The following is a 26,920-nucleotide window of genomic DNA, read 5'->3' on the forward strand; positions in this document are numbered from 1 at the left end:
AGCCTTTTCATGATTTCCAGTTTCAGTAGGAAATCATTTGGAGAAGGAAGAATTTGGGGGGGGGGGGGGGGGGGGGTTAGTCAGAAGTAACATTATCCTCTTCCTTACTGACAGTATCTTCAGGCCTTTTAAACAGTTCTAGCAACACACAAAGAGAAAGACGACATTTTAGGAAGAGACCAGCACACCATTCCAAAACACAACAGTGTTATTATTTAAATTACAGATATATGTCATTCTATTAATTCTTTTCAACTTCAAAGACATTTAATCTTTGTGCAACAGGCACAATTTTTCAACAAGCAAACAAAATAATCTTTTTAAAACACTAACTTCTGAAAAGCAAATTCTACAAACTTCTTAAAGGGAACAAAAGCTGTACTTGGCAACAGCTTGTAACCCACTAGAACCAAAGCCAAAACAACTGCTACCCATGCAGTCCCACACAGGAAAAAAAAAAGGCATACACTGCTATTCTGCCATTGCACTCTCTCCTTCACTTACCCAAGGAGTTTTTCCTCACATTGTCAGTTCTTGGCTAGAAGAATAACTCTACACGAGAACACTGTTTTATTCGGCTGCCTACTCAGACATAGTTGCGCGTAAGACGCTTGTAAACAGGCCTTCCTTCCTGCTTAGTTCCCAGCCTGCGTGTTGGTGGGAAGGGAGCCCAGTTTTACCCTGTGATTTAAACTGCCATCGTCGCTCACTGCATACTTGTTGAGCTAGAACTGTTTCTATAAATAGTGCCCAAGCAGCATCCTAGACTCCAAAGTGAAACAAGGATAGTTTCTGAGGACCTGGAAAGTCTTAAGAGGCTGACGTCAGTGCAGTCACACAAATGTCATCAAGAAGTGCTGTTAAATATTATTATAACAAATACTACAATTCAGTTTTTATCACTTAGGTCAGTAACAAAGAAATTGGGCAGGAAAATAAACTTGTTCACCTGAAGTACCAGAAAATTTATTTTCCTTAATCCTTCTATCCTTCTGTACCTAATAAAACATGAACACTCAGGTATGTCTATGCAAAATAAGCCCTCCATAAGTAATTTTACCATCATGATTTTCAGCTTTGGAAAATGAAATTCAGACACTGAGTAAAGAAGGTATCTGGATATCAATAAAGAACAAATTCTGCTTTTTCAGGTGGTCTATACTTAAGGGAGGTGACTTTTGAATTCCTTTCTGATGCATTTTGTTAAAAATTCAGTGATTTCAAGATAAAAAGTGATTATAGCAGACATTTATGATATATACATAATTTACACTAATATACACTAATTTACACTAGTATACACTAATTTTCTACAGAAATCACACTTTTAAAATACCAAAACCAGTAAATAGCTAATATTGATCTCAAACAGTAAGTTTCTCCTGAATCAGCAGCTTACACTGCAGATTGTCATAGTCACAAAACATACTTAGTTACACAAGCATTGTTGATAGCTTGCTGTAGAAGTGGGAAGAGATTCAGTTTATTCTGTTGATGCAATTTAGAGAGCAGTGAATTGATCACATATTCATTTGTGTCTAAATGGCAAACACTAAATTTCCATGGAAAATGCTCAACTTTAAAATAAATGTATCTTTAACAGTTTCTAAATTAATAATTTGAAACAATTACTGATATAGATGCATTGAATGGTCTATAAAAAACCCAAATTTATGAGAAATTCATCAACCCTTTGAAATTTTTTCCCCCCAGAGTTAGAATTACCCTTATTAAAAGAATATTCCCAAAGCTTTGATTCTTATACATTCCAGAAAACTTTTAAAAGTTAAAGAAAGAGTAAATAATTGTACACTTATCTTCACTGAAAAGTTTAATAATGCCACAATTGTCAACAGGCACCTTTCATTTCACACAAGCAACTTCAAAAATTGATTCTGACATTAAGAGCAGCCCTGCAGAAAAAGACTTGGGATTGCTGGTGGGTGAGAAGCTGGATATGAGCCAACAGTGTGTGCTTCCAGCCAGAAAGCAAGTGCATCTTGGGCTGCATCACAAGCAGCATGCCAAAAGAGGGGATTCTGCCCTTTGCTCAGGTGAGACATCACCTGGAGTATTGTATCCAGCTCTGGGATCACCTACACGAGAGAGGCCTGCTGGAGCAAGTCCAGAGGAATTCCACCAAGATGATTAGAGGGCTGAAGCACCTCTCCTATGAAGAAAGGCTGAAAACTGGGGCTGTTTGGCCTGGAGAAAAGAAAGTTCTGTGCAGACCTAATAACAGCCTTCCAGTACCTGAAGGGGGCCTACAAGAAGGCTAAGAGGGACCATTTACAACAGGCCTAGAGCAACAGGACAAGGGGCAGTGGTTTGAAATTAGAGAAGGGAAGATTTAGATTGGATGTTAGTAGGAAGTTCTTTCCTGTGAGGGAGGTGGAACACTGTAACAGGTTGTCCAGGCAAGCAGCTGAAGCCCCATCCCTACAGATATTCAAAGTCAGGCTCAACAAGGCTCTGAGTGACCCGATCTAGTGGACGATGTCCCTGCTCACTGCAGGGGGTTTGGACTAGAGGACCTTTGGTGGTCCCTTCCAACCGAAAACATTCTGTAATTAAAAAAATTACTTACACTTCATACATATGCACTTAAAACATGATGTGCCACCACTGCAGCAGATGGAAGACTATTTACTTACTGTTAATATGACTTAATTTCTAACATATGCACCAGCATTTTCATGCAACGAATTAAAAGCACTCTCAAAAAACCTAAAATTTCCCCAAGGTTCAGCAAGCAGCTGAGCACTACATAAAACAAGGAAATGCTTTTTTCTTCAGTATTTGTTTGTACAATGCTCCACACTCAAAATTTCTGTTCATCTGAAGATATATTAGGCGCCACTGAAGTTGGAGATAAAGCTAATACGTGTATTCACATGACAGTGACAATTATTATGAGTAGGGCAGGAATGACGAAAACCAAATACCTCAAACTTTTTCAGGCCAGAATTTGAAAGCATGTGACAGTAATTTGCCTTACCTAGTCTGGATTTGTATTATTTTAGTGGTATCTAGATACTACTACCCTCCCTATGAGAAGTTTGCCAGCATCCTCACTGACAAGAGTAGCTAAAAGACAGCTTGGAAAAAACACATTTTAAATCCTTAAGCTTCTGCTACCCTGAATTATATAAAATACATTTGGAGATATTTTTATTTGGTAGATAAAAAATAATTAAATTGTCATTCACCAAAGCTGAAAAAGAAAAAACCCACAACAACTTTGTTGCAGTATTTTCAAATGTAGTTGAAGCATGAGACTGAATGACTAATTTTAATGTTTGACATTTATTCTACTAAAATAATGTAAAGTAATAGCATGCAACAAGGTTGCATTTCTATAAAATGCAAGAGGTTTCTAACTTTAGAAGCCTTCAAATCTAAGAGCTGTATTTGTGGGAACAGATGTATAATATATCCTACATTTCAGAGTAGTTACTTCAAATTGTTTTTCAAGAGTGCAATGGATTACTAAAGCACACATCAGAACAACACAACTGAAAAAAACAATCTCTTAAGCTTATAATGCAGTTTAACAGTAAGATTGCTTGGCTAACTTACGAACCTTTGTCACGAGGAGGATCCTCGGGCAGATCCACATCAAGCATGAGATCATCATCTTCAAGATCACACGAATCAAGATTATTCAAGATATCCTGAAAGAAAATGTGAGAGACAGCTGCTTTCATAATATTTCATGATCCTACTGTCGTAAAACATTTATTTCAAAGCTTTGTTTCATTTGTATTGTACACATACCCGATGCTAGCAGCAGCCTCCTCTTTAGAACCCAAGATCAAACGTACTTGAGACCATCCACAACAGCAAACATACAATAATTGTACTTGATGAAACAGATGGATTGAAACCATTTTTCTGCCTGCTATATTTGAAAACTTCCAAAGATTTTTTTTCTATTCATTAATTACCTGCATTCTATATTATTCACAAGTGCCACAGCTCCAAACCTACATAATATTACGTGTTTCAGCAAGTATTAAAAGTTGTAGTAACAGAGGAATGCTATTTTATTTTATATATTTTTTTTAAATACAGCAAGAAAAGAAACTACAGAGAGCAGGTCTATAAGCTCAAAATTTCATAGCCAAAGATGATGTTGTCATCCACAGTACTGGTACCTAAACACCTCTCCAGCATGCCTAGCTTTGATATTAGTGTTCATATAATACTTTCCCAGCTTACTGATGATGCATTTATAGAATCCTAAACTGGCTTAGGTTGGAAGGGACCTTAGAAATCAGTTATTGCTAGACATCCTTATAAAATATCCCTCTCCAGCCTTCCTGTAAGATCTCTTCAGGTATTAGAAGGCAGCTCCAAGGTCCCCCTGGAGTCCTTTCTACTCTAGGCTGAACTACCCCATTTCCCTCAGCCTATTCTCATGGCAGAGGTGTTCCAGCCCTTGGATGGTTTTTGTCGCCCTCCTCTGGGCTTGCTCCAACCTCTCTGTGTCCTTCTTATGCTGAGGACATCAGAATCCTACACAGTATTTGAGATGGGGTCTCACAAAAGCAGTGTAAAGGGGAAGAACCACCTCTCTTGACCTGCTAGAAGCATCTGGCATTAATCAATTTAGTAAAACCTTTACTGCTAACTCTGGTTGGATATTGTGAAAGGCACAGATGCTAGGCCATCCTAAATACCTATTTTTAAAATTGTTTACTTAAAGAACACAGCATTAATTACATGTGACAATGTTGAATCACAGCATACTCCATTTATATAGTTACACTTTAATCTTTATGTACCAATAAACCATTAATAGGTAGCTCTAAGGTCCGCCAGAGTCTTCTCTAGGCTAAACAACCCCAACAGCCTCAGCCCAACCTCATAGCAGAGGTTCTTCCAGCCTTGTATCATTTCATCTGAACTAGTTGGCTAGTATTCCAAAAACCTAACTGGGAACTAAAGCTTTTGCAATCATTCCTCCACAGTTTGAATTATTGTTGACAAAAAAAACACAAACAAACAAACCACATGACTAAAATATGAAAACTTCTATATTTCACACATATTAAAAGAAAGTAAGTCATGTATTTTTTCATTGTAATACAAGTTTTTCTTTGATTACATGTTCATCACATGCAAAGGTGCATCTAAGTATTTTCAATTTAAAAAAAAAACCTACCAATAACTCCACCACTACAGCAGAAAAACCCACAGAGAAACCTTACATTAAGACAAAGACCACTCTTTTAAACCTTTTTATTACTTTCTCATACTGATTCAGTTTGTATGTGGTCCCCAGCTAATGCAAATAAAGCATTAAGGCACCAGAGTATCCTTTATTGAACATGTAACCCCTTTTTTATTAGTAGTCACATCTCTGCAGCTGTTCAGATCTCCCAACTGGATGCTTCTAGTGTGACAGCTGAAGAGTAATCAAAATGTGGCTGTGCTATTAAAACAGAATGCCTTTTACTGTCTAGAAGACTTCATTCACCTAACTGGAAGTAGGGACCACTGCAGTGAGTTGGCATAATTTTAGAACAATGTAAATATGGGGTTTAGATGAGAGAGATGAGGCTTTGTCTAATTGTCTAAGAATTTGCCTAATAATTCAAACACTGTAATATTTGAAATGACAAGAAATTGCACTGGCTTGCATCTCAAAGTCATTCATGTTTCTAAAGTGTATTACAAATCTTATGCTATAGCAAAAGGAGAGCACTGTTGCTTACTTTAAACATTCTTTTGCAAACAAAACCTTGATGTGCTTTATGGTAAAAAAAAAAACAACCAAAAAACAACCACCAGCAAACAAACAAAACAAGAAAAAAACACTCTTTTCTGGCACAACAGGAAAACCAAAGATTTTGGATTTTCCATTAAAAAAAATAGGCTGAGAAGGAAAGAGTATGAAAAAAGACCACAGGAAAACAAAAATAAATAGATGAACAAGCAGAAGATAAACATAAGGGAAATAACTATGGAATAATCTATTTAAAAAAATTCAGCTGAAGTGCAGAGTTTGTGAGTAGTACAGGAACTGATGAAGTATCATTTCAGGTACTCAAAGAATAAATGAAGCAGCTTTCAAAACCAGGTAAATCAGTCACCTAGAAGGCAGCTTGAGGATAACTGCAAAATTCAAATACAACTTAAGGTTAACAGTAGAGAAGAGGAAAATTTCCAGGGTCTTCTCAATTATATTTTCAGAATTTGACAATTCAATGCAAGTCTCCAAAAGGCAATGTTTAATAAGAACTGAACTGTTCAGTGAAGGCGGACAAGAGAGACAGAAGATCATGACACAGGAAAGCGCATACTCGACAATACAACTGGGGTGAAGAGGAAAAACTCACTGTAAACAAAGGCATAACAACAGAGGCAACCACACCAGCATAGAGAGGATAGATTTTTTTCAGAATACCAAAACTAGGATAAAGAGAGCTGTTTTAATTGCTGTACATTGAGTTACATTAAAGATAATTAAGCCAAACACATTTCATCATGCTCTGTTCATGCTCTGTAAAGCAAAGTTGCCATGACAACAAACACAGCAATAACTTATTTTGAAAATCCAAGTATTTTCTGTTTAGTTGCTAGATATAATGGTCTTCAACAAAGATTTACTACTCTTAAAAACATTTTATGAAGGCCTTGTGTGTTCTTCCTATGTTTACTGAAAGTAGATAGGAAATAATTATTAGGTTATTACCCACTATATATTAAGAAGCAGCTAGGTTTGCTGGAGTGGGATGTGAGGAGTGCTGTTACTTTATTATTTTATTTTAAAATCAGATGTCAAGCTTTGCAAGAAATCTGAAATTCAATAGCATGATGAAGGGAGAGAAAGATGAAAATCAGAATCAATCTTTCTGTTAAGACTTCAATTCATAAGCAACAGCACTCGCCAAACATACAGCCAAGTTAAATCCCAGACACGAAAAGCATTCCTTGACTGCCATCTAGCCTCCAGCAGTAAACCTACAGAAGAGAAACTGAATGAAGTAGGGGGAAGCATGTCGATGATCTTTCTGCAGAATTCCATCAACATTTAAGAACATATCCCTTTTTTTTAAATTGGCATATGCTTTTAAGTAGAAAATTTCCATTTTACTACTGTGCACAAAAATAGAAACCCATGAGCAGGAATAATAACAGAGAAGTAGCAGAGGCTAAGGAAATGCAAAGCTTTCTGCTCAATACTTCCAGGTTATTTTGTCAGAAAAATTCAACTCATATCACAAGTTCAGCATTATTGTTACAGTTTACCTACAAATAATGGAGTATTTTACACTATAGAGCAATATGAAATTGCTACAAGTACTCTTAAATAACACAAATTTGTAAGTAACAAAAATAGTGAATGAATGTCACTCTACTGACTTGTATTAAGATTGTGAGGTTCAGCTTGAAAGAAAATAGGAAGGCTTCAAAAGTGATAAAGAAAACAAACCACCATCTCAAAATTCAGAGGAACACCATGGCCATGGCTGCTACCAGGACATCAATTAAGAAAAGGTTATCTGAACATGGAATCACAGAATGTTAAGGGTTGGAAGGGACCTCAAGAGATCAACTCCAGTGCCTCTGCCAAAGCAAGATCTCCTACACAACATCACCATGTACTATTCTTATACAGTTAGCTTAATGTATTTGTTTATAATTCAAAACAATCCTCTAATAGCTCCTAACTATTTAAGAAATTATGTTTTAACCAAACTCTAAACAATCCTGCTACTGTAATGTCCTTTACAGTATTGCAAAAGCATATTCTGACTGCATTTCCCAATACATTTATACTGGATCTTAGGAAGAAGTTCTTCAGTATGAGAATGGTGGGATTCTGGAATAGGTTGCCCCAGGGAGGCTGTGGATGCCTCCTCTCTGGGGGTGTTTGAGACTAGATTGGCTGAGGCCTTGAGCAGCCAAGTCTAGCTGAGAGGCATCCCTGCCCATGGCAGGGAGGTCACAGTAGATGATTTCTAAAGTCTTTTCCAACCTAAGCCATTTTGTGAATTCAAAAGTGTGAGACAAAACCACAAAACACTGGAACATTGTTTACTCAGAATCACCTCATATGAGGAAAAAAAAGCCACTTAGTTAAATTTCCAGTTGTAAAGAGGATAGCAACTAGAGTTATAAGGTGGTATCTGGTTGGTGGTATCAGTATGACCTGAATGCAATGCTAAATGTTCTTGAAAAGACGTTCAAGTGCATCCCATATTTACAACTGTAAAAGACAGTAGGGATGAGATTAGGTGCATACATCTCCTCTGGAGGGAGCAAAGCTGTGTGTACTACAAAAACAATTTACCCCAAGACATAGAAGTCACTGCCTCTTCCCTAAATTTCTAATGCTTCACAACAGAAAATAGCATTAAATCCTTTTCAGAATTAATGTCCCTGTCACTTAGTTTCCTCTTACTGCATGAGACTATCATGAGACACATAAGATTTGGGAACAAAAGAGCATGGAACATGGACACGACTTTATGAACTTAAGCAATACCAGCTTAAGATAAATGTCACAAAGGGACATGCAAATGAAATATCTCAAGGTTGACAGTGGCATTAAACTGAGCTGTTGGCTCAGTTAGCAACTTTTTAGTTTCTCCACTAAGTTTACTTTATTCCACACACCCCTCTGTGTGTTTAAAACTAAACTCTACTGAGAGCAGCAAAGATATATGTACTTTTCTTCTCCCAGAAAAGGAATAAGAAGATTTTTTTTAACCAGTAAGATGCTTCCATTGTCTTCCTATTCTGGTTACCATTCCAAAGGGCTTGTTGAATGATCTCTGCACAAGCTACTTTATCCAGCATTGTCAAAAAACTTTTCTAAAACTACCCAGGGAGAACTGCTCTGCCATCTATAGAAAAAATTAGGGAAAGCAGTTGGTAGTTGTCAATTCTAAGGATATTAAGAGCTTGAAAGACAATAAAACAGCAGGATGGAAATTAAAAAAGGTTGAGTTTGGCACTAACTTTACCAATTACTATCCACTTGAGCTGTTCCTCAGCTCTAATGCTTCTACTCACCCCAGCCTGATCGCACAGAAACTCCAGAATCAACTATCTGTCTGCTTCAGATATTTCTCTAGAAATATTAATTCCAAGGGGCAGTCTGGTAATGGCTCAGGCACTCAAAATCCTTCAGTCTGACTCCTATCAATCGGACTTTGACAGACACAACTGTTTTTATCCTCACCACAGTAGCAGATAGAAAAACCATAATTTGATCACATACCTCACAGGAATCAAAACATCTGATGTTCTAATTAATCACAATAACTATTTTCTACACCTTCAATTCTGTTATTTTTTAACCTGTCTTTATATTCATTGCCTGCACAGAAAAGGCAAAAGATGGAACAAAAGCCTGCATTAACCTACTCAAAAACATAACTCTTCAGAAATAATTAAAATACATCAGAAATTCTTCTACATCTTCGGATTAGGAGAGTCAGTGTTTAATCTTTAGGCTGAAAAAGTAAAACATATTATGCTTTTGACCAAAAACAAGCACAGGAGAAAAACACCACCACTATAAGGCAATTCAGCAAACATTTCAGAGCTACAATTCCTGCTGAAAAGCAAAGATGACTGAACACATTTCTGACTTGTAAAAAATCCAGATATATTGTTGGTGTCTCTATCATGTAAGATAAAATTTCATAGTACAATAAGCACTATAATTCTGGAACAGCACTAACAGCATAAAAATTAGTGGAAATTCACATTTCAAATGACAGTAAATCTTACTTACAGTCTTCTCCTTTCTCCATTTTCACAAAAGCTAACAAATTTATTCTTCCATTTTTAAGCCCTCTCTAAAAGTTATTTAATTTAAACAAAGGAAGAAATAAACTAAAATAAAGGGGGGAGGAGGACATAAAAAATACCTAATGTGCCTCTGTTCCACGAGACTTAAAACAGTTTCTGTCAGTCAGAATATTGATTATCAAGTCATACACACACAAATTAATGCATGTAGGTCACATGTAGGCAACAAAAATCTAGATGCATGGTCCAAAAGCAAAGTATTTGTTGTTTCTTTTGTTTGGTATTTGTTGTTTCTTTTGTTTGATAAGTTCCATTGTGTGCATAAAAAAACACCTATATTTAAAACTCACCAAAGGCAAAGTTTCAAAGTTTCCCTTTTTTTCCTGGCATGCATATCTCTGGTTTTGCAATGGCCCACATTAAACACTTTTGTCCCCTACAAACATCAATGAAACTACAATGTTCATACTGGAGAAGTCTCACGCATTTTTTCAAGCTGGTCACAACTATCATGAGAATTTACTGAATGTTTTTTAAACACTACATCTTGACATCTTAAGACAAACAAGATGGCAAACAATACCACAAGCAGCTAAAAATGTATCAAGAATTTATATATAGTTCACATAAAAATAGCCATGTTCAATTTTCAGAAGCCTCTGCTGTTCTGCTCTTGGGCTGGAGCAGACAACCCTACTAAAGTTACAAATTGAAGTCTAAGGAAATGCCACAAACTGTGCAAGTCCAAAACTGGTATCTACATTACTAAAGTGGCACACACCTGAAACACATTAAGTATGACACACCCTTTAAACCCAGTTCTTTTTTGTTAGAAGTCCTCTTCCTTAATATCTTGTTAATAAAATCTGAAGTGCTTAACACAAGTTCAGATAAAAAATATGAACAATGAAAAAGGACAGACAGTGGTCTCCTCATGTCTACCAAAACCTAAGAGGTGGCTCTCTGACCTCAGCTGGCAAGTCAAAGCACTGCAAAGGCTACATTCATGCTTCAGACTGATCTTGTAGATCATGCTCAGTAGAGACTGGGTTGAGAGTAGCCCTAAAGAGACTTGGAGGTATTGATAGATGAGAAGCTCAACACGAGACAGGAGTGTGCTGTCACTCAAGTCATCGGAGTAAGTCCAGAGGACGGCTGCAAAGACTGGAACACCTCTGCTATGAGGACAGAAAGAGGAAGCTACAGTTGTCCAACCTAGAGAAAGAAAGACTCTGGGAGGACTTTAGAGCTGCCTTATAATATTTGATGGGATTGTACCGGAAGGCTGCAGAAGGACTTTTCATAAGGTTGTCTAGCACAGGACAAGGGGAATGGTTTGAAGCTGAGGGAAAGTAGGTTTACACTGGATCTTCGGAAGAAGTTCTTCAGGACAAACGTGGTGGGACTCTGGAAGAAGATGCCTAGGGAGGTTGTGGATGCCTCCTCCCTGGAGGTATTTCAAGGCCAGGTTGGATGAGGCATTGAGCAGCTAAGTCTAGATGTGAAGCATCCCTGCCCATGGGGGGGAGGTTGGAATAGATGATCTCAAAGGTCCCTTACAACTTAAGCCTTTACATGATCCTATGATAATTTAGCAATTAGAAAAAGGTTATGAATTTTGTGTATCACATTTCAGACCTATGAAGAGTCCTGCTATGGTGAGCTACAGTCAGGTATCTCAGTTAAAGATTTTATGCTTATACAATTGAGAAATGCAAATAAATTTCCCCTCTAAATGGTATCTATGCATACACAGTAGAGAAACCAGAGGATCTGTGAGGAATCAAATAGATGATAGTTATTTTCTTGCCTTTCACTCCTGGATTTAGAGATTGGTAGGAGATATTAAGCCTATCATTTGCAGAAATTAATTCCTTTATTCATTTATTCTTTGTGAACCTTATCACAAGCCTGCAGTGGGCAGTAGTGTCCTCCCTACTCTAGTCCTGAGGTCTGTGGTGACAGGTTGGACTCGATGATCTTTGAGGTCTCTTCCAACCTTAGTGATACTGAATACTGATCTGTTCAGTCCCAACTTGAGAATAAGGCAAAAATAAAAAGGTTTAATCAAGGTCACCTACACAGAAACATTCTAAAGAAGATTTTTCTCAAAGCTATAAACTACAGGAAAAAAAATATAAAGTAAACAAATACATTGATTCTGCTTTTAAAAATATACTTAATGAACAGTAATCTCCAAGCAGTGATATCATGCAAGTTATAAAAATAAATACATACTATGCTGTTCATTTCTGAAGATTCATAGCTTCCACATGGATGGACACTTCCAATAGGCTCCAATCCTTCTTCATCCCACATATAGGTGCCATCAGAGCTGTCAGATGGAGAAAGCTCAAAAGAGGACCCAGCTCTATAATTCATCTCTGGAGAAATCACATTCTCAGTAGTATCCTTTGTGCTTTCACTGTTATCATCAACTGCTTAAAGGAAACAAGAACAGTTAGGATTCCAAAATCACTCGGCTATTTCAAAAGTAACAATGTGTGTACTATTGGTGCATTAACTGTTCTGAAACTGTACTGCAGCTGAAATACCTGAAAGAATTCTACAGTATTGTTCACTCATCCTAGCAGGCAAAAAACTTCAATCTGGTTTGGTAGCTACAAGTAAGTATCCTTTCAACATACACCTTTGCTACTCTTTCACCCACCATATAAACTACTTTCTAAAATTCTGTATCTTTTTAATATATTAGAAGATGGGTCCAAAAGTACATGCTTTGCATCCCATCTTCCAGCTGCACCTTTTCTCAAGAGAAAGGTGCACTATGAGGGGTCCATTGAAAATGTGGCTCTTAAAACATTGCCTTTTCCACTAATTGAGGAATAATATAGCACATGTCAGGAAAAACAACACTAACATCTGTAGTTATAATTTAACTGATTTAGTTAGACATCCTACACTCATTCATGCTATTCTGATGTGGTTCTTTCCCTACAGAGGGGGCAGGGGAGGAGGAATAATTTTCTTAAGATCAATAGTCCATAGAAATGCATGGCAAAGCAGGATACAAGGAATCTGACAGCCCTACTGCAAGAATGAGTAAATGAAGTATCATTAAGTTTTATCCAAAAAGAGCTCTTCCAAGTGATCTTTGGGGGAAGAGAACTATCAAGAATAAGCGCTGTAACAAACAAACCAAGCAGCACAGAGCCAAGTTCCATTCTGACATGATTCAAAAGCAATGGGCAATAACTTTTAGTACCTAAAATTTCAAGCAGAACATAAAGTATTTACCAGACACGTTTATATCAAGCCAGTCATCAGCATTACAGCAAGATCCTCCACTTTTCTTGAGAGAAGTGAATGGCTCAATTGAGGTTATACTTTCATGCTCCAATTCCTGAAGGCGGCTCTCCTTTTGATGTATTTGCACAGTTCTGTTTGGGTCTTCTATATCTATGAAATCATCACTGAAGTCCTCACTCAAGTCATTTTTTTCAGAGGATGACAAAGAAGATATAGATATTTCATCTCCATCGTCGCTCATACACATGACTTTTGAGCCCTGCTTTCCTATACTTTCATGCAAGCCCTCATCAGATTCTGTTCTTTGTGCATTGCTCTCTATAATACTGTTTTTCTCAATTGCTGTATTAAGATTTGTCGAAATTTCAGAGTTCTCCACGATGTACATATCAGGAGTTGCATTTTTGCGGCCATCCACCATATTTCCCACAAATCGCTGCCTAGTAGGCTTCAGCAGAGAAGGTCGACTTAATCTGTATCCAAAAGAAGGCGCTGACCCAGACCCATTTGACACTGGGGGCATCTTTGAACAAGGACCTGACACACCAGAGTACGGCCTGGTAAATCCATACTTCATAGATTCATTTCCATTGGGTACATCCAACTGACGTGCATTTCTTGATAACAAACTTGACCTCTGAGATGTCCTGGCAGCTATATTTTGACTATGATAAGGCCTTGTAAGATCCACAGCTTTATTAAAGGAATGCGACCTGGTTAAAGATGCAGTGGGAAGGAAAGAATTCTGAATGGAATGTGAAAAACTCTGCGATCTTACCATCTTTTCACAGGAAAAAGCCTTGCTATTGTCTGTAGATTGTGCAAGGCTTTCTCCTGAACTTGTCCTCGTGGTGGCGGAATTTGCTCTAGGTCTCTGCAAGCCTACCACTGGCCTATTTCCATAGAACCCATTTAAGTGTGATTTTGGAGCACTGAGTCCAGAATATGAGGTCCTTCCTGACAGGGTACCTTTGGTGAATTTTGCTGAACTAGAGAGCCCAGGCAAAGACTTTGGGTTTAATTCCTCAGTAGAAGATACAAACATATTGGTTTGCTTTGCTGCTTTTGATGCAACTGAAGCAGTACTGTTCAAACCCACCCTGAGTACATCATTACCCAATGCTCCTTGAGATTGAGAACACTTTTCTGAATCAGTTAATTTTTCATTATAGTTATGTTTAGAGTTGGCCTCTCTCCTGTTTTGATCATGAAGTTGATATTTATTTGATTTTTTCCAGTTGAGAGAAAAGGAAGACATATGAACAGTGCCATTGTGCTTGCCAAAATTTTTGCCACCATTGTTGCCTGCTAAACTAACAGCAGTCCCATTTGGCATTGGTTGCAAAACACCTCCTAAAGTTTTCGTTCCATATTTCGGTAGCCTGGAAACCAAGGATGTCCTGATTTGATTTTTTTCTTCCATGAGCTATTGGGTACATTGGTCCTTAAATGTTGCTTGAATCTAAAGAAAAGGAAAAAAAAAAAATAGACCTGAAATAGCCACACATTAAACAAGATCAGGTTTCTTTTTTTTTTTTAAAGACAGTTGTAAAATGGTTATCTTGCTTTTGCCAGCCTGGATTTTACCGTTTTGTCAGTTCCGACCCCTGGTTTTATAATGATGTAGAGACACACAATTTCTGTCACTCATACATTATTCCCTGAAACCCTTACCCATGTTTGTCTTTAGGGAGACACACATACAACTGGCAAGATTGAAAAAAGAAAAAATTGAAACCACAGCAATCATGAGACTCAATACATAACAATTAACAACATGCTTATTTAGGGTACAGAAGATACCTTGTGTTACCACAGCAAGCATTACCTTAAAGTGACTCACTCCCTAAGCTGCAAGAGCTCACTAAGAAACACTTAAGATAAAAATCAAAGTGGCAATAAATTCATGCAAACTGAAGTACCCTTAGGATTTTGTAAATTAATAGGATGCCCCAGAGCTGTACTTCTGGAAGACCTACATTAAAAAGATTGAGAAACACATTCAGAGTCCATGTCCTACCAACTGGTAGAAACACACAAATGCAGAGTTTCCAAAAACTAAGTGAATTCTTACAGACCAGAGACATAGCCTTAAACTAGGTGTACAAAGCAGCACACAGAAGCCTCCCCCGGCAGCAGCAAAACTTTTAATGCATTTTGTACAGTAGGTATCTGTATGTAGACTTAGATCTCTAGTGTTGGGCTTATCTCAAAAAGCTCTATCAACATCATCTACTAAAGAAGCATTCACAGCATCTTGCTCACAAAGAAACTTGTCTACACTGTACCTGTGCAGCTTGCAAAAAAAAAAAAAACCACCAAAGATGTTTACTTTTCTTAAAGACACAACCTCAAACGGTCATAGTCAAATATATAAAGGTAATAAAGTACACTTAAAAATAACTCCATGCATAAAAATGGACTCTAACATCATGATGAATTCAGAAAAAGCATCATACTGCAGATATAGAAAAAAAATATACCAACTAACAAAAAAGTTCAAGTCTCAAAAAAGTCACATGAAAAAGCTGCTAAGTTAACATTCATGCTCTATGAATTCCCTTTCCACATGTCTCTTAGGTGACCACAAAATTTAAATGAGGTCATTTAATTAGATTACTGGAATCCTCCACCAAGTGGTGCAAATTAAACTTGAAAAGACCACCTCTCAGTTCTCCACAAAGGGTGCTTGCTCATTTATCCTTAATTAGGGGAGGGAAGACAAAACATGATCTTGAAGAATATTGTATTGATTGCTTAAAACACATCAGATAATTAAAAGACAAATACTTGTCTGTGTTTTATTAGCTATGTAAGTGAAATTACCATTTCACCTTCTTAGTTCTAGGTTGCATTTATTTTGGTGAAATACAATGCCATGAAAACAAAAACAAACAAACATACATAAACCCCACACACAAACAACCCAGTCCAAACTTAACAGTACCCTGTCCAGCAGGATTTCCATTTTCCCAGAAAATGGAAAATTTTCTTCAGTTACATTAAACATTCTCAACCTTGACATATGTTTACCACTGCAAATTACAATTGAATTCCCTTCTCAAGAAGGACGGTACCTGCAAGTTGCAGTGTGATTTCTGCATCCCACAAAACTCAGGCTCAATGCAATTTGAGTGATATTCTTATGTATCATAAAGACATTCAAAGTAATTTTTTGGGCAAACACGTCTTTGCCTTGAGAAACACATTATCGAGTGCACATAAGCCTCATCAGGAATTAAGCCAATTACAAAGATCCTAAACTTACATAATGATCCAGGGAGAATTAGAACTTACAGATCCTCTCTGAAGTAGAATCTGGATTAACTGGAAAGCTGCTACATCCTTATATTCACGGATATTCAAGACCCTGGTGATAATTCATTCTCACAGAATTATTTACACCTTGACAAGATCCTCCAATGTTAGTTTCAACTAGCAAACACAACACTCATTTTTACTTTATTCAGTCTGCTTTAACAGCACCAGGAAGGCTGCTTCCTGTATATGAGCTTCTCAACAAAGTTCAGTTTCACATGTGAGGTTCTGCTTCAAAATATCATGGAATGATTACAGTGTGAGGCAACATCAATTCCCAATGCTTTATGAGGGCATCCAAAAATTTTAGTGTCACTCCTTTTCCCGCATAGTGATTAATACTAGCAACTGCAACAGTGTGCCTTTTGAAGGTACCATACTCAAAATTTGGTAAGAAATTCCAAAACAATTATTGTTCTTTTTCTCTGAAATGATTTTGTTCAATGTTCAGAGTTGTAAGATTCTGTTCCCAGATCTCAGAGAGCTTATTCTACCTTCACATTCAGTTAGGTCAAACTATAGTAGGTAGAAAGCATCAACATATCAAGCACCAAGCAAACCAGTTATCCATACTGCTGCTGAGCTGAGTTTCATTTACTATTATTCAGAATGCATTAGGTCAAGGAAGACAGGAAGAGCATGATAATACATATAGATAAAGGGACAAAATAAGAAAGACATCATGAAGTGATTAGGTTTTCTGCATTTTTAACACTGAACAGCATCTTTAGTCAATACAGCAAAAAAGATGTAGCATTCCTTGCAATCTTTAAAAGCATTGCTGTTATTCATCAGCACATGTATTCTTAATACTTTCTAAGGCTAGAGGACACAAACACTTACTAGAGAAAAAGAAACAGGGAAATGTAGAGGAAAGCTGTTGGAGCACTTCCAGAATCAAAAACTCCACTCATCCCTTAAGGCCACATTCTCAATTCACTCAGCCATTAATGTTATTTTACATTGAGTATCAGGTAGCTCAAGGAAGTGAGGGGGGAAGCAGCTAAGTTCCTGTCTGTGCAGAATTGTATGCTTTGTAATGATTTACCCACTTGTGTTTTGCCTATTAGTAAAATAGAGACTATATGTTTTAAATCTTGAATTCATACATCAAATATTTAAAAAAAAAAAAAAAAAGAGGGAGAAACAAAACCAAAACCCCCATACACCAGGATTTATCATAAAACCTTAAGATTTTATTGAAGACGTCATGCAAAGTTTAACTACAAATAAGACCCCTGCTGAAGTTTCTCAAATAAGTAAATTACCCCTGATTTTTAGTGTTTTGACAGGACTTAAGGCATAACAGCAGTCAACGTGCAGATCATTAGCCAGCTGTAGCAAGAAAGCAGCTGCAGGACAAAGAAAGGAAGATGGGAAAAGATACTTGGGTATTGGGCTTATTACTCCAAATACATGAGAACTGCCAGGAAACAAAAGGAAGAAACAGACTTGAAACAGTGCACTTTCATGTTCTTCTTAAATGTTAATACAGGTTATCATAATTAATTCATAAATGACATGTGAAGTGCAGTGACACTGCATTAGGGCTGACAGCCTAACTGTTGTCAAAGACAGAGGTCATCTAACAATTAGAATAAAGCATTGTAGAGGCACTACTCCTCTCCAAAGCTGCTAATCATCTCATGCATCCCTTAAAGGAAGTCATCAATTCCCTTCTTCAAAGGCCAGACAAAAGGAGAGATAAAACCTAGGTCTGTTCTGACTGTCTGAATTCTGGAAAATGCCTTCAGTAAGAGCTAGAGTTGATTTAGATGCTGGTGGACATTGGATTTTCCTTAAGTTTGCTGTTGCATACTTTTCCAATCGCTCTTCCAAGTGTAGCGGTCCCATACCTTTTTAAATCTGAACTAGTGATGTCAGCTCTGTATCTGCAGATAAAAGCACCACACACTTTCTGCACAACCAACTCCTTAAAACACAAGATGCAGAGTCCAGTAAGGTTTTCACTTGAAATCCAGAGAACACATTGCACAGCTGACAAAAACACTACATTAAGTGTACTAACCCAAAGAATGTCTTTTAAAGCATTGTAAGAGGATGGGCTAGACTTTGATACATCAGAGGCAGAAACATTGAAGCAATTATGACTGATATACCTAGCCCAAATGTAGAAACACTTCTGCTAGAAGGAATTAAATGATGTGGATTACTTCATTTGTTGCATTACACAAAGAACAGCCTTCTGTGAACAGAAACAATTCAACAGACTGAACCTTGTCAAGCAACTCCTGTAGACCAAGCTGCTTCATCAGGGTAGCTTAACAGCACTTAAACTGCAAGAGATGTATTGTTCTCAGAATCTTTGCTGAAGAGATACAATAAGCCTTTATTTGCTTCAATTCTTTGATGACATTACTCAGTTTAATCTGTTATCAATCTTCATGGATAACAACCAGAAAGGACAAAACCAAACTACGGAGAGACATACACTTTGTCTGCCTTACAGATCTAATGCTCTGCAACCTAAAGACAGTCATACAGATGCAGAGAAGAAAAAAACCTATTGTGTTACTCAAGCATTATTCTCCCTCTACCCCCAACGTTCTGTGACTGCAAAGCAAACCTGTATCTAGGGTACCCTCTCTGCTGTGTTAGAGCTTGCTTATATTTCAGATTTCTTTCCTGGAAGATAAGCGTACCTATGTACATGTGTGTACATATGTATTTGGAACACTGATCTTTCCCATTTGATGTAGAGGGTTACCTTTCTGAAAAGTTTAAAACTGTAATCACTGTTTATATCAAAGTGAAATTAAATTTTATGGTGTAGTTAAGATTGACTGAATAATTCCAAAGGTAAATTGCAGTCTTGAATCCAAGCTTTCTCAAGGTGAAAAGGCAGATCTCCTTTCAAAAATTTTGTGATTATGTCAGCATCAAGGCAACTGATAGCAAAACCAGGTCAGTGCTTTTGCTGATAGTACTATTACTCCAGCAGCAGTATTTCATGCAGGTATATTCAGTCTTTATGAATTTATTCTTACAAGAGAGATTGATCTGTCTCTGAGCTCTGACATGAAAGATATGGCACTTGGCAAACAAGTAGGAATTGTCTGGTTTTCTCTGACAAATATTTCACTTAAAAATAAAAGAGCCTCCCTTTTCCTTCACAACTGTGCACTGTTACCAAACAATTCAAACAAATCTCTAATGTCTCTAACTCTACTCAGAAAGACATACTTCACCATTATTCAGCAATAAAATAAAGAATCAGCTTCCAGTTACCACTTTTTGCTACTTCAGTCATGCAAACAGGAGCAGAAACATCTTGCTGATAAGAATAAGCAGACTGAAAGTCAAGCGAAACATTTGATGCAACTGATTAGAAATGGAAGTATCCCTTTTCAGATTGCCATCTCATCCATCCAACTTCTCTAGTCTGCTTATTCACTCACTGATGCATCTTCTCCATATAAGAATGACAAGCTAAAAGCCATTTATGGCATTACAAATGGATATTGTTCAATACATTTTTGCATTGATTATCTAAAGACAGAAACAATACCATGTCTGAACCACTGCTGAAGGATTTATATGCATAGGTATCTTAAGAGTAAGAATTCCCATTAGTTTAAGCCTGCAATAAGGCTTCTCTCCCTCCAGCCAAGCATGCTTGTTCTTTCCACTGCTGCCTGAGTAAGAATTCTAGTTATAGGTTAGACTGAATGACAAGCAGAGATAATTGAAGGAGACTGCATGTAATTCATAGACTCACTGGTTCTGAGATATCTTCAGTACGCCTGAAGAGGTTCACAGGTGATAATTGAGCAAGACTAGACAAAGCAAAAGGAAAAGAGAAGAAAACAGTTGTGGGAATCTCTTTTCTACATATTGACAAAGCTGTTTCAAGTTTTTTTCACAAGATCATGACTTCAATACAAAAACATGTCAAGCCACTGCTAGAGATCTTTTATTTCATTAAAAAAAAAAAACAAACCCAAACCATATTGTTCAGTCTTTACTTCTCATATGAAAGAGACCAAAGGAGCCCTGGAGAAACTTGAAATATCATATAAATCGTATTATTTCTCTGGGTTTGGATTATGGCAATTCAATGTTGTGACCATTTTAGGCTGTGCCTTTAAGAAAAGGGACAGTGCTGGAACACTCTGGCTGAATGTTTTGGTATCAAAATGAAAACATGATATTCTAAACGAATTTCATTGGTAGAATGCAACTAAGTTTTCGTTCAGTTGGAATTTTCCTCAGTTCCTCTCTGTTCTCCCTTTCCAGCCTGTCTGCTTCTGAGCGACTAGCCAGAATGACCTTGAGTAACAGATAAGCAATAATCCTGCATGCGCTTGGAGGCCTAATAAGAATTTTCTTCCTTAATAACTGCCTTTTCTCTCTCTAACCCTTTTTGGGAAAAAAAGGAGGTAGGGGGAGAGAGGGGGGTACTGGGGCAAGCCCTCCTCTGTCCGGAGGAGGGAGTTTTGTTCCTGTGTCTTTCTTTGCTGTATATTTCTGTATATATATTGTAAATACTGCATATATTGTGTATATACAACCTGCATTCCACATTGCTTGTCAACATAGCATACCCTTTGCTTCTCCGACTGGGCTAGCTGTGGTTTCTTTCTTTCATGGGGGAAGGAGAGCTAGGCCTTCTCTCAACCCACCACAAATGTCCAGATTCAATTCTCCAGCTCAGCCACACAGCTCCAACAGTCAATGTTATTTTAAATGTGATGAATAAAAAGCCACATTCTCTCTGAGGATGAACAGGGCAAGCAGAAAAAGTGAGCTCCTCAACCTTCAATTATTTTCAATTCATAGGATTTCTTAAATTTGACAGTTTGTTCAGAAACCCTCTACAGCTCACTCCTTCGCTACCTTGTCCAATCTGTCTCAAGCCCTTCAACTTTTTTTATCCATGACTGCTTAAGCAAGGAGTTTTAAAGCCCTACCAACATTTCCCCCCCCCCCGCCATGTTATTTCATTACATTGCTCCAATTCTTCAGGGAAACTACTTGTAAACTTCCTACATTGCAAGAACTAGTCACTGGTTTCTGCTCTCCTTGCTACCAAATATACCGTTATACCAATCCATTTGTTTCACATCTAGGTGCATTCAAGAAGACATGCGTTTACTTGTATTCTCTCAAGTTTGACTTCTCTTCAGCATCCCCTCCTAACCAAAAATACTGCAGCCATGTACTAGCACATTATAACTTCAGTAGAAACTTGCTTTTTTTTGATCCATGTCTTCAAAGTATCACTGCCTTGCTACTGAATTTGATTTCATTAGTGCCGGACACCCACAGCTTCTGCCTACAATTTGATTGCTACAATCAGGTTCCAATCTCAAAACCAAACTCTGTTACAAACATTTCAATATCAAACAACTTTGCCACAGCATAACAGTTATTTTGTAGTGTGCTTTATATTTTGTTACTGATTTTCTGATATGTGAACACCAAGTTACAGCTGACCTTCCAAGGTCAGTTTTATACAATGTAGAAGACAGATACTTGTTAGTGCTTCATACACTTGAAACTGGGGCAGGAGGAGGGGAGAGAATAAAAGAAAGAAAACTGACATGAGTAATTAAGTTACTAGTGACAGTTTGAACTCGATCATTTTCTCCCAAATTAGTTACACAGTCATCTATGTTCATATTTTACTTGAATTTAAAGGAAGCTGATACACAATTTATTTTCTTTATTCAAGATCTCACACTCGGTCATGGCAAAGTGTTATTTTCATAAAGTACCATTTCAGAGAGCTATGCTGACAAAGATTTACACAGAGAGGGATTAGGATTTATTTTAAAACTCTGTTTACTGATGGACAAGGCTATGCAGGATAAAAGACTCTGCTCCTTTCCTCAAATCTTCCAGTACTAACAGCTGTAGCTTTGGCCTTGCCATATTTCTACCTCTGCAAGTTTGCCTTACTGAGATGAAGGTTGAAGTCAGTGCTTTCCCTAAGTCATCAGAAATATTGATCAACACATCTGCGTGAAGAGACACTTGAATCTCCAGCTCAAAGTACATGAGCCAAGTGAACCCAAGATATTCAGTTCTTCTAGTGCTTTACATGTGTTTGGTGTTTCAAAAGCTACCTGGACTATTTAGACTAAAAGCACAGAAGTTCTTTTGCTTCAGGGAATAGATTCAGGAACGGTTTGCAATTCCAGGGTTATTCCAGACCTATAACTTGTTCAACGACCACATAAAAGTAAAACCGTATCAGCTATTTTCCTCTGGCTAAGAAGACAAGCCTCCTTGTGGCAGGAACTTTGCCAACATGAACCATACTTCAATCAAAGCCATTAAAATGCATTCTTCAGAGGACTACCTCAACTCATCTCAAACTAAGCGCTCATGATAATCCTAGCAATCTGTAACGAAAAAGGGACTTGACTGAACTTGTGGCTCCAGTTCACTACATGACCAGGGATAAGCATCACCCAGTCTGAAAAGACTTTCTTGCTCCACTTACTATAGGACATTATCAGCAGAACTGTGGCAGCTGAATCCTTCCTTTAGAACAGAGAATAGCCAGTAAGCAGCATTTACATCTCTGTAAATCAAGCTACTTTTGATTGAGAAGGAATCAATATTCTCAGAATGTCTTCCAAAATTCACCTATTTGATAGACGTTTAAGAGCAAGCCGCAGTATGTGTCCCAGAGGTAGGAAGAAAAGCAAAGACCCTCACTGATTAGCTAAACTTCAATGTTGTATAATTATTTCAGTGCTGTTGGGATTTTATTGTAACCTAAAAGTGTTCAGATATCCAGAGATTTACATAAGCTTTTTTCTTTTTAATTGCTCCAATTGAAACACACTAAAGAATTTTAAACCTAATTATCAAAAGCACCATTAGTATTTTCTTCATCTCACTATCCCTCTCATCAGAGAATTTAAACCTGCCTGAAAGCTTCTAAGAAGATGGTGCCGCTGTTTACACTTCCAAATAATGGCTAAAAGAGAAAATCACAACACTGCTGCAACTGGCTACTTTTTATTCCTTCACCTCTCTTCCATTTTTCAGATACACACTTCCTAATAATTTTAGGCAAGCAATGTTAATCTGAAGACTGATGGCTTTTTACCTAAAGAGCTAGTGCAAACACTTCTTTGTAACTGATTTATTCCAAATAACCAATCCCTCTTAAATGATGACAAGTTCCAAAAGTAATAGGTTTTACTCCAAGCAAGTTTTAACATGAACAGTTCCATTAAACAGGATTACTCATTAGTGTAACAATACATTAAATGAGAACATTATGTGAACATAACTACTATTCAATTATTTTTTTTCCTATATTCATATAGATCATTACTTCAGTTCAAAAATACAAGGTGCTGCAGTGGTTAAAAACATTAACTATAGAAACTTTCTAAACCTGAAACATTTCTCCTGTTTAAATAGCTTTACAGCTATATGACAACAGCCAGCAGTTTTTGGGAGTCTAAACATTGAGATTCCCATAATGAAAAATACTAATTGAGAGTAAACATTAAATTTTGACTTTATAAACATTTTCTCTACTACAAGTTGCATATTCATGTAGCTCCTTGGTTGACATCTAGGTAGCTAGCTATTACTAATGTTCCATTTGGCAGGCATTCACCTCCTGAGCTTGAAGGCATCAAATCTAACATGGGCCCACAGAATTTAGAGTTATATGTTCATTATATAAATGAAAAAATATCTGCCAAATTCCATTCAGTATCACCAAAACACTTAAATGTCTATTGCCTCACATTAGCACAATCAAGAGTTTCATATTTTTGACTACTCCAAAAAAGAGATTTCTTTTTAATTTCAGAGAACAGATCAAGTGGCTCTCAGTTATAAGAATGTAACAAGACCTTAAATCCACCTTAGTTTTGCTTTTAATACCTTTGTAATAATAATATTTAAAAAACAAAAAACAAAACAAAAACAACAACAACAAAAACAACCCACAACCTAAACCTGTTCTGCATTAAATCAAAACTCAAAGGCCACAAAACACCAGGAACAAATCTGCTACGAATACAAAGCATGAAGCCTACAATTTGAACCAATTCGTCATAGAGTGGTAAACACTATACAACAAACCAGATGGAGCACCAGATCTACAATCCTTACCTTAATTTGTTGACTGGCCTGGACACTAATGCTCTCCTACAGCATAAAGTTCCCATTCAGTTTTGCTTTCTTTAACTGAAGATAAACGGCTTGACTTCCTCCAACTCTAAGGCTGAGGTTGCCTACGTTTCATTGTGTGCCAAAGTACATTTGACAGAACGAGACGTTAACAGCAGGGTCTGGATGATGAAAGCACAGTCTTAGTTTCATTAAGGAGAAATTATGATAACGCACATAGCATTCCCTTGTTGTTACAAGCAAAACTGACCAGATCACACCTGAAACAGATATTCCACTATTTATGATTTGGGTTTTCATTTCTTTGCGTTTTTTTAACTGCAATCTCTGAACATCCACATAGTGGGTACTTCTGCTTCTTCCCCTTTTTGGGGCAACCAAGAGCTCTTTGTGACCAGCTGCTATTTCTTAATACACCTGCAGGTACGTTTCAAGAAATAGAGAATTAAAAGACGCAAAACCGACTTCAAAGCAGGAACCGGCGGCGGCACACCGCTACAGGCCTGCCGCGCTAGACTGCCTTTAACCTCTGGGCGCAACGCAGCTGACTAAGGCGAGCGCAAGCCGAGGAAACCGCCAGCCAAGCTGGCCCCGCTCAAGCGCCCTGGCAGCCGGGGAGGCCACACCTGTAGCACGGCCCGCAGCCAACAGCACTGCGGGAGCCGCAGCTGACATTCAGGCCGCCCCAAAGGTGAAGACTGCGCCCGGCAGGGACACGCAGGAGACTGCCCCACCCGCCCGGCCCTCCGCCGCCGACCGCCAGCCTCCCGCGGCCTGGGTAGCCCGTGATGCCTCCGCATCCCTGGCCCAAGCCGGCGAACCAAGGTCTGGAGAGAGGACGGCAGAAGCAAAGGTGCAACGGCCGCTCCCCTTTCGCCGCCGCCAAGGAAATCCTCAGCGGTGCATCGCAGCATGAAAGAAAAGGGGGAGAGCGAAGAGATAACGGCGCAGCCTGCCTCTGCGGCCGCCGCACTCACCGCCGGGTCGAGCGTAGGCCGGCGCTGTGTCCTCCTCGGGCAGGGCCGCGGCGCTCTGCGCCCTCAGGTACCGACCGGCTGCCCCGCCCCGCCCGGCCCGAGGTGGGAGGGAAGCGAGAGCAGGCGCGCGCAGCTCCGGCGCGCATGCCCCAGGCAGGGCGCCGGTCGCCTGCCCACGCCGCTGCGTGCCCCTCGCCTCACCCTGACGTCAGCGCGCCTAGCCGATGCGCTGCGGCCCGGCCTGTGCCACCGCTTAGGCGACGCGCGAGAGCGCTCTGCTGTGAACGGCCGTGCTCGCGCCGCGGCGGGGGGAGGCGCGAGGCGCGACGGCGCCGCTGGCGGCCCTCTCAGCCGCGGCGCAGACCCGCCTCAGCGGTGCCGCGCCTCGCTCGGGACAAGGCACAGGCCGGTGCCGGGGTGTGCTAACGGCGTGGAGCCTCACCCGGACCGTCATTGCTGCAAGGCTTTTATGGCATGGCGTCACGCCGCGCTCGCCAGGGCGTGAGGACTGCAGGTCCGCTGAATGCATCAGTCCGAACAGTTAGCGAGGCCATTAAGCGAATCAGAAATTCAGTTAGAAGTGCAATAGAAGTAGGCCTGCGAGTGTCCCGACTCTGGGACTTGACAGTCCTCACAGGGAAGAGAAGCCTTGTGAATGTCCCAGCTACATGAAAAGCCTGGAAGGGCTATTGCAGTCAACACTGAGATGCAGATGCACACCAGACCAGGCTTTCTCCATTCTGATGCTCGTGGAAGGACTTGCAAGTGTAATTCCCTCAAATTTTCTGCCCCAGCCAGGGATCAGAAGGTGCTGACAGAATGTCAAAAACCTGTGCAAAGACCTGTGCAAAGTTGTTTGGCTGTGGTTAGGTGAGATGGTTCAAGATCATTCCACAGACTCAGTATTATACCTCACTGCTTTATTTGGCTTCCTGCATGCTTGTTTGGGGCTTGTGTTTCTGTGTCTCCTGTGGTTTGGAACCATCAGTGTTGTGTTAGTATTTCAGCATCTCTTTCTTCAGATTCTCAAGGTTTCGTTTCTCTAAAAGTTTTGCCTGCCAATATTTTCCATTTTTACCTGCCTGCTTCACCAGGTCTCCCAGAGGAAGAATGCCATGCAGTAGCTTCAAGCAGTGTTCATGCATAAGAAACCCCCACCACCCTGTAATTGATAAGCATCATTTACCACAGCTTGTTGACTAGAAGTTGGCCATGCTGCCAGGGTATCAGAACTGCTTAGAGATAGCAGCTGATATGCTGCAAGTGTTTCCTCACCTTCCTAGATGCAGGGCATGAAGACTCTGGTGCATCTGCCCCAGAAAGAACTTTTTTAAAAAATAAGGAAGTACTGAAGCTTCTGTACAGTATTTTGCCTGAACTTAAGTGTACCAGCCACATTAATGTGTTTATTCTTAGTACAAACTGGAGCATAATTACTCCCCTGTGATACAGGGAGG

At 38.9% G+C, this 26,920-nt stretch overlaps 1 protein-coding gene across 8 annotated transcripts in view; it reads right to left on the reverse strand.

Moving 5' to 3' along the window:
- Positions 1 to 25,587, reverse strand: part of CCSER2 (coiled-coil serine rich protein 2) — a 64,047-nt gene extending 38,460 nt beyond the window's left edge. For 2 of the 8 annotated variants that reach the window (XM_068140044.1, XM_068140043.1), the window contains exons 1-5: positions 25,464 to 25,587; positions 24,469 to 24,647; positions 13,030 to 14,503; positions 12,010 to 12,212; positions 3,584 to 3,674 (exon numbers count right to left, since the gene is read on the reverse strand). In XM_068140044.1, coding sequence (XP_067996145.1) covers positions 3,584 to 3,674; positions 12,010 to 12,212; positions 13,030 to 14,464 — 1,729 coding nt within the window. In that variant the 5' untranslated portion in view covers positions 14,465 to 14,503; positions 24,469 to 24,647; positions 25,464 to 25,587. Of the gene's footprint in view, positions 1 to 3,583; positions 3,675 to 12,009; positions 12,213 to 13,029; positions 14,504 to 20,098; positions 20,157 to 24,468; positions 24,648 to 25,463 lie in introns of all 8 variants that reach the window. The other 6 variants (XM_068140040.1, XM_068140042.1, XM_068140039.1 and 3 more) reach the window with 6 other exon arrangements.
- Between the last annotated feature and the right edge of the window lie 1,333 nt (positions 25,588 to 26,920).

This window comes from Melanerpes formicivorus, unplaced genomic scaffold (assembly GCF_026170545.1).
Source record: "Melanerpes formicivorus ecotype bairdi unplaced genomic scaffold, bMelFor1.0.p_v2 SCAF_6, whole genome shotgun sequence".
Classification (NCBI taxonomy): Eukaryota; Metazoa; Chordata; class Aves; order Piciformes; family Picidae; genus Melanerpes; species Melanerpes formicivorus.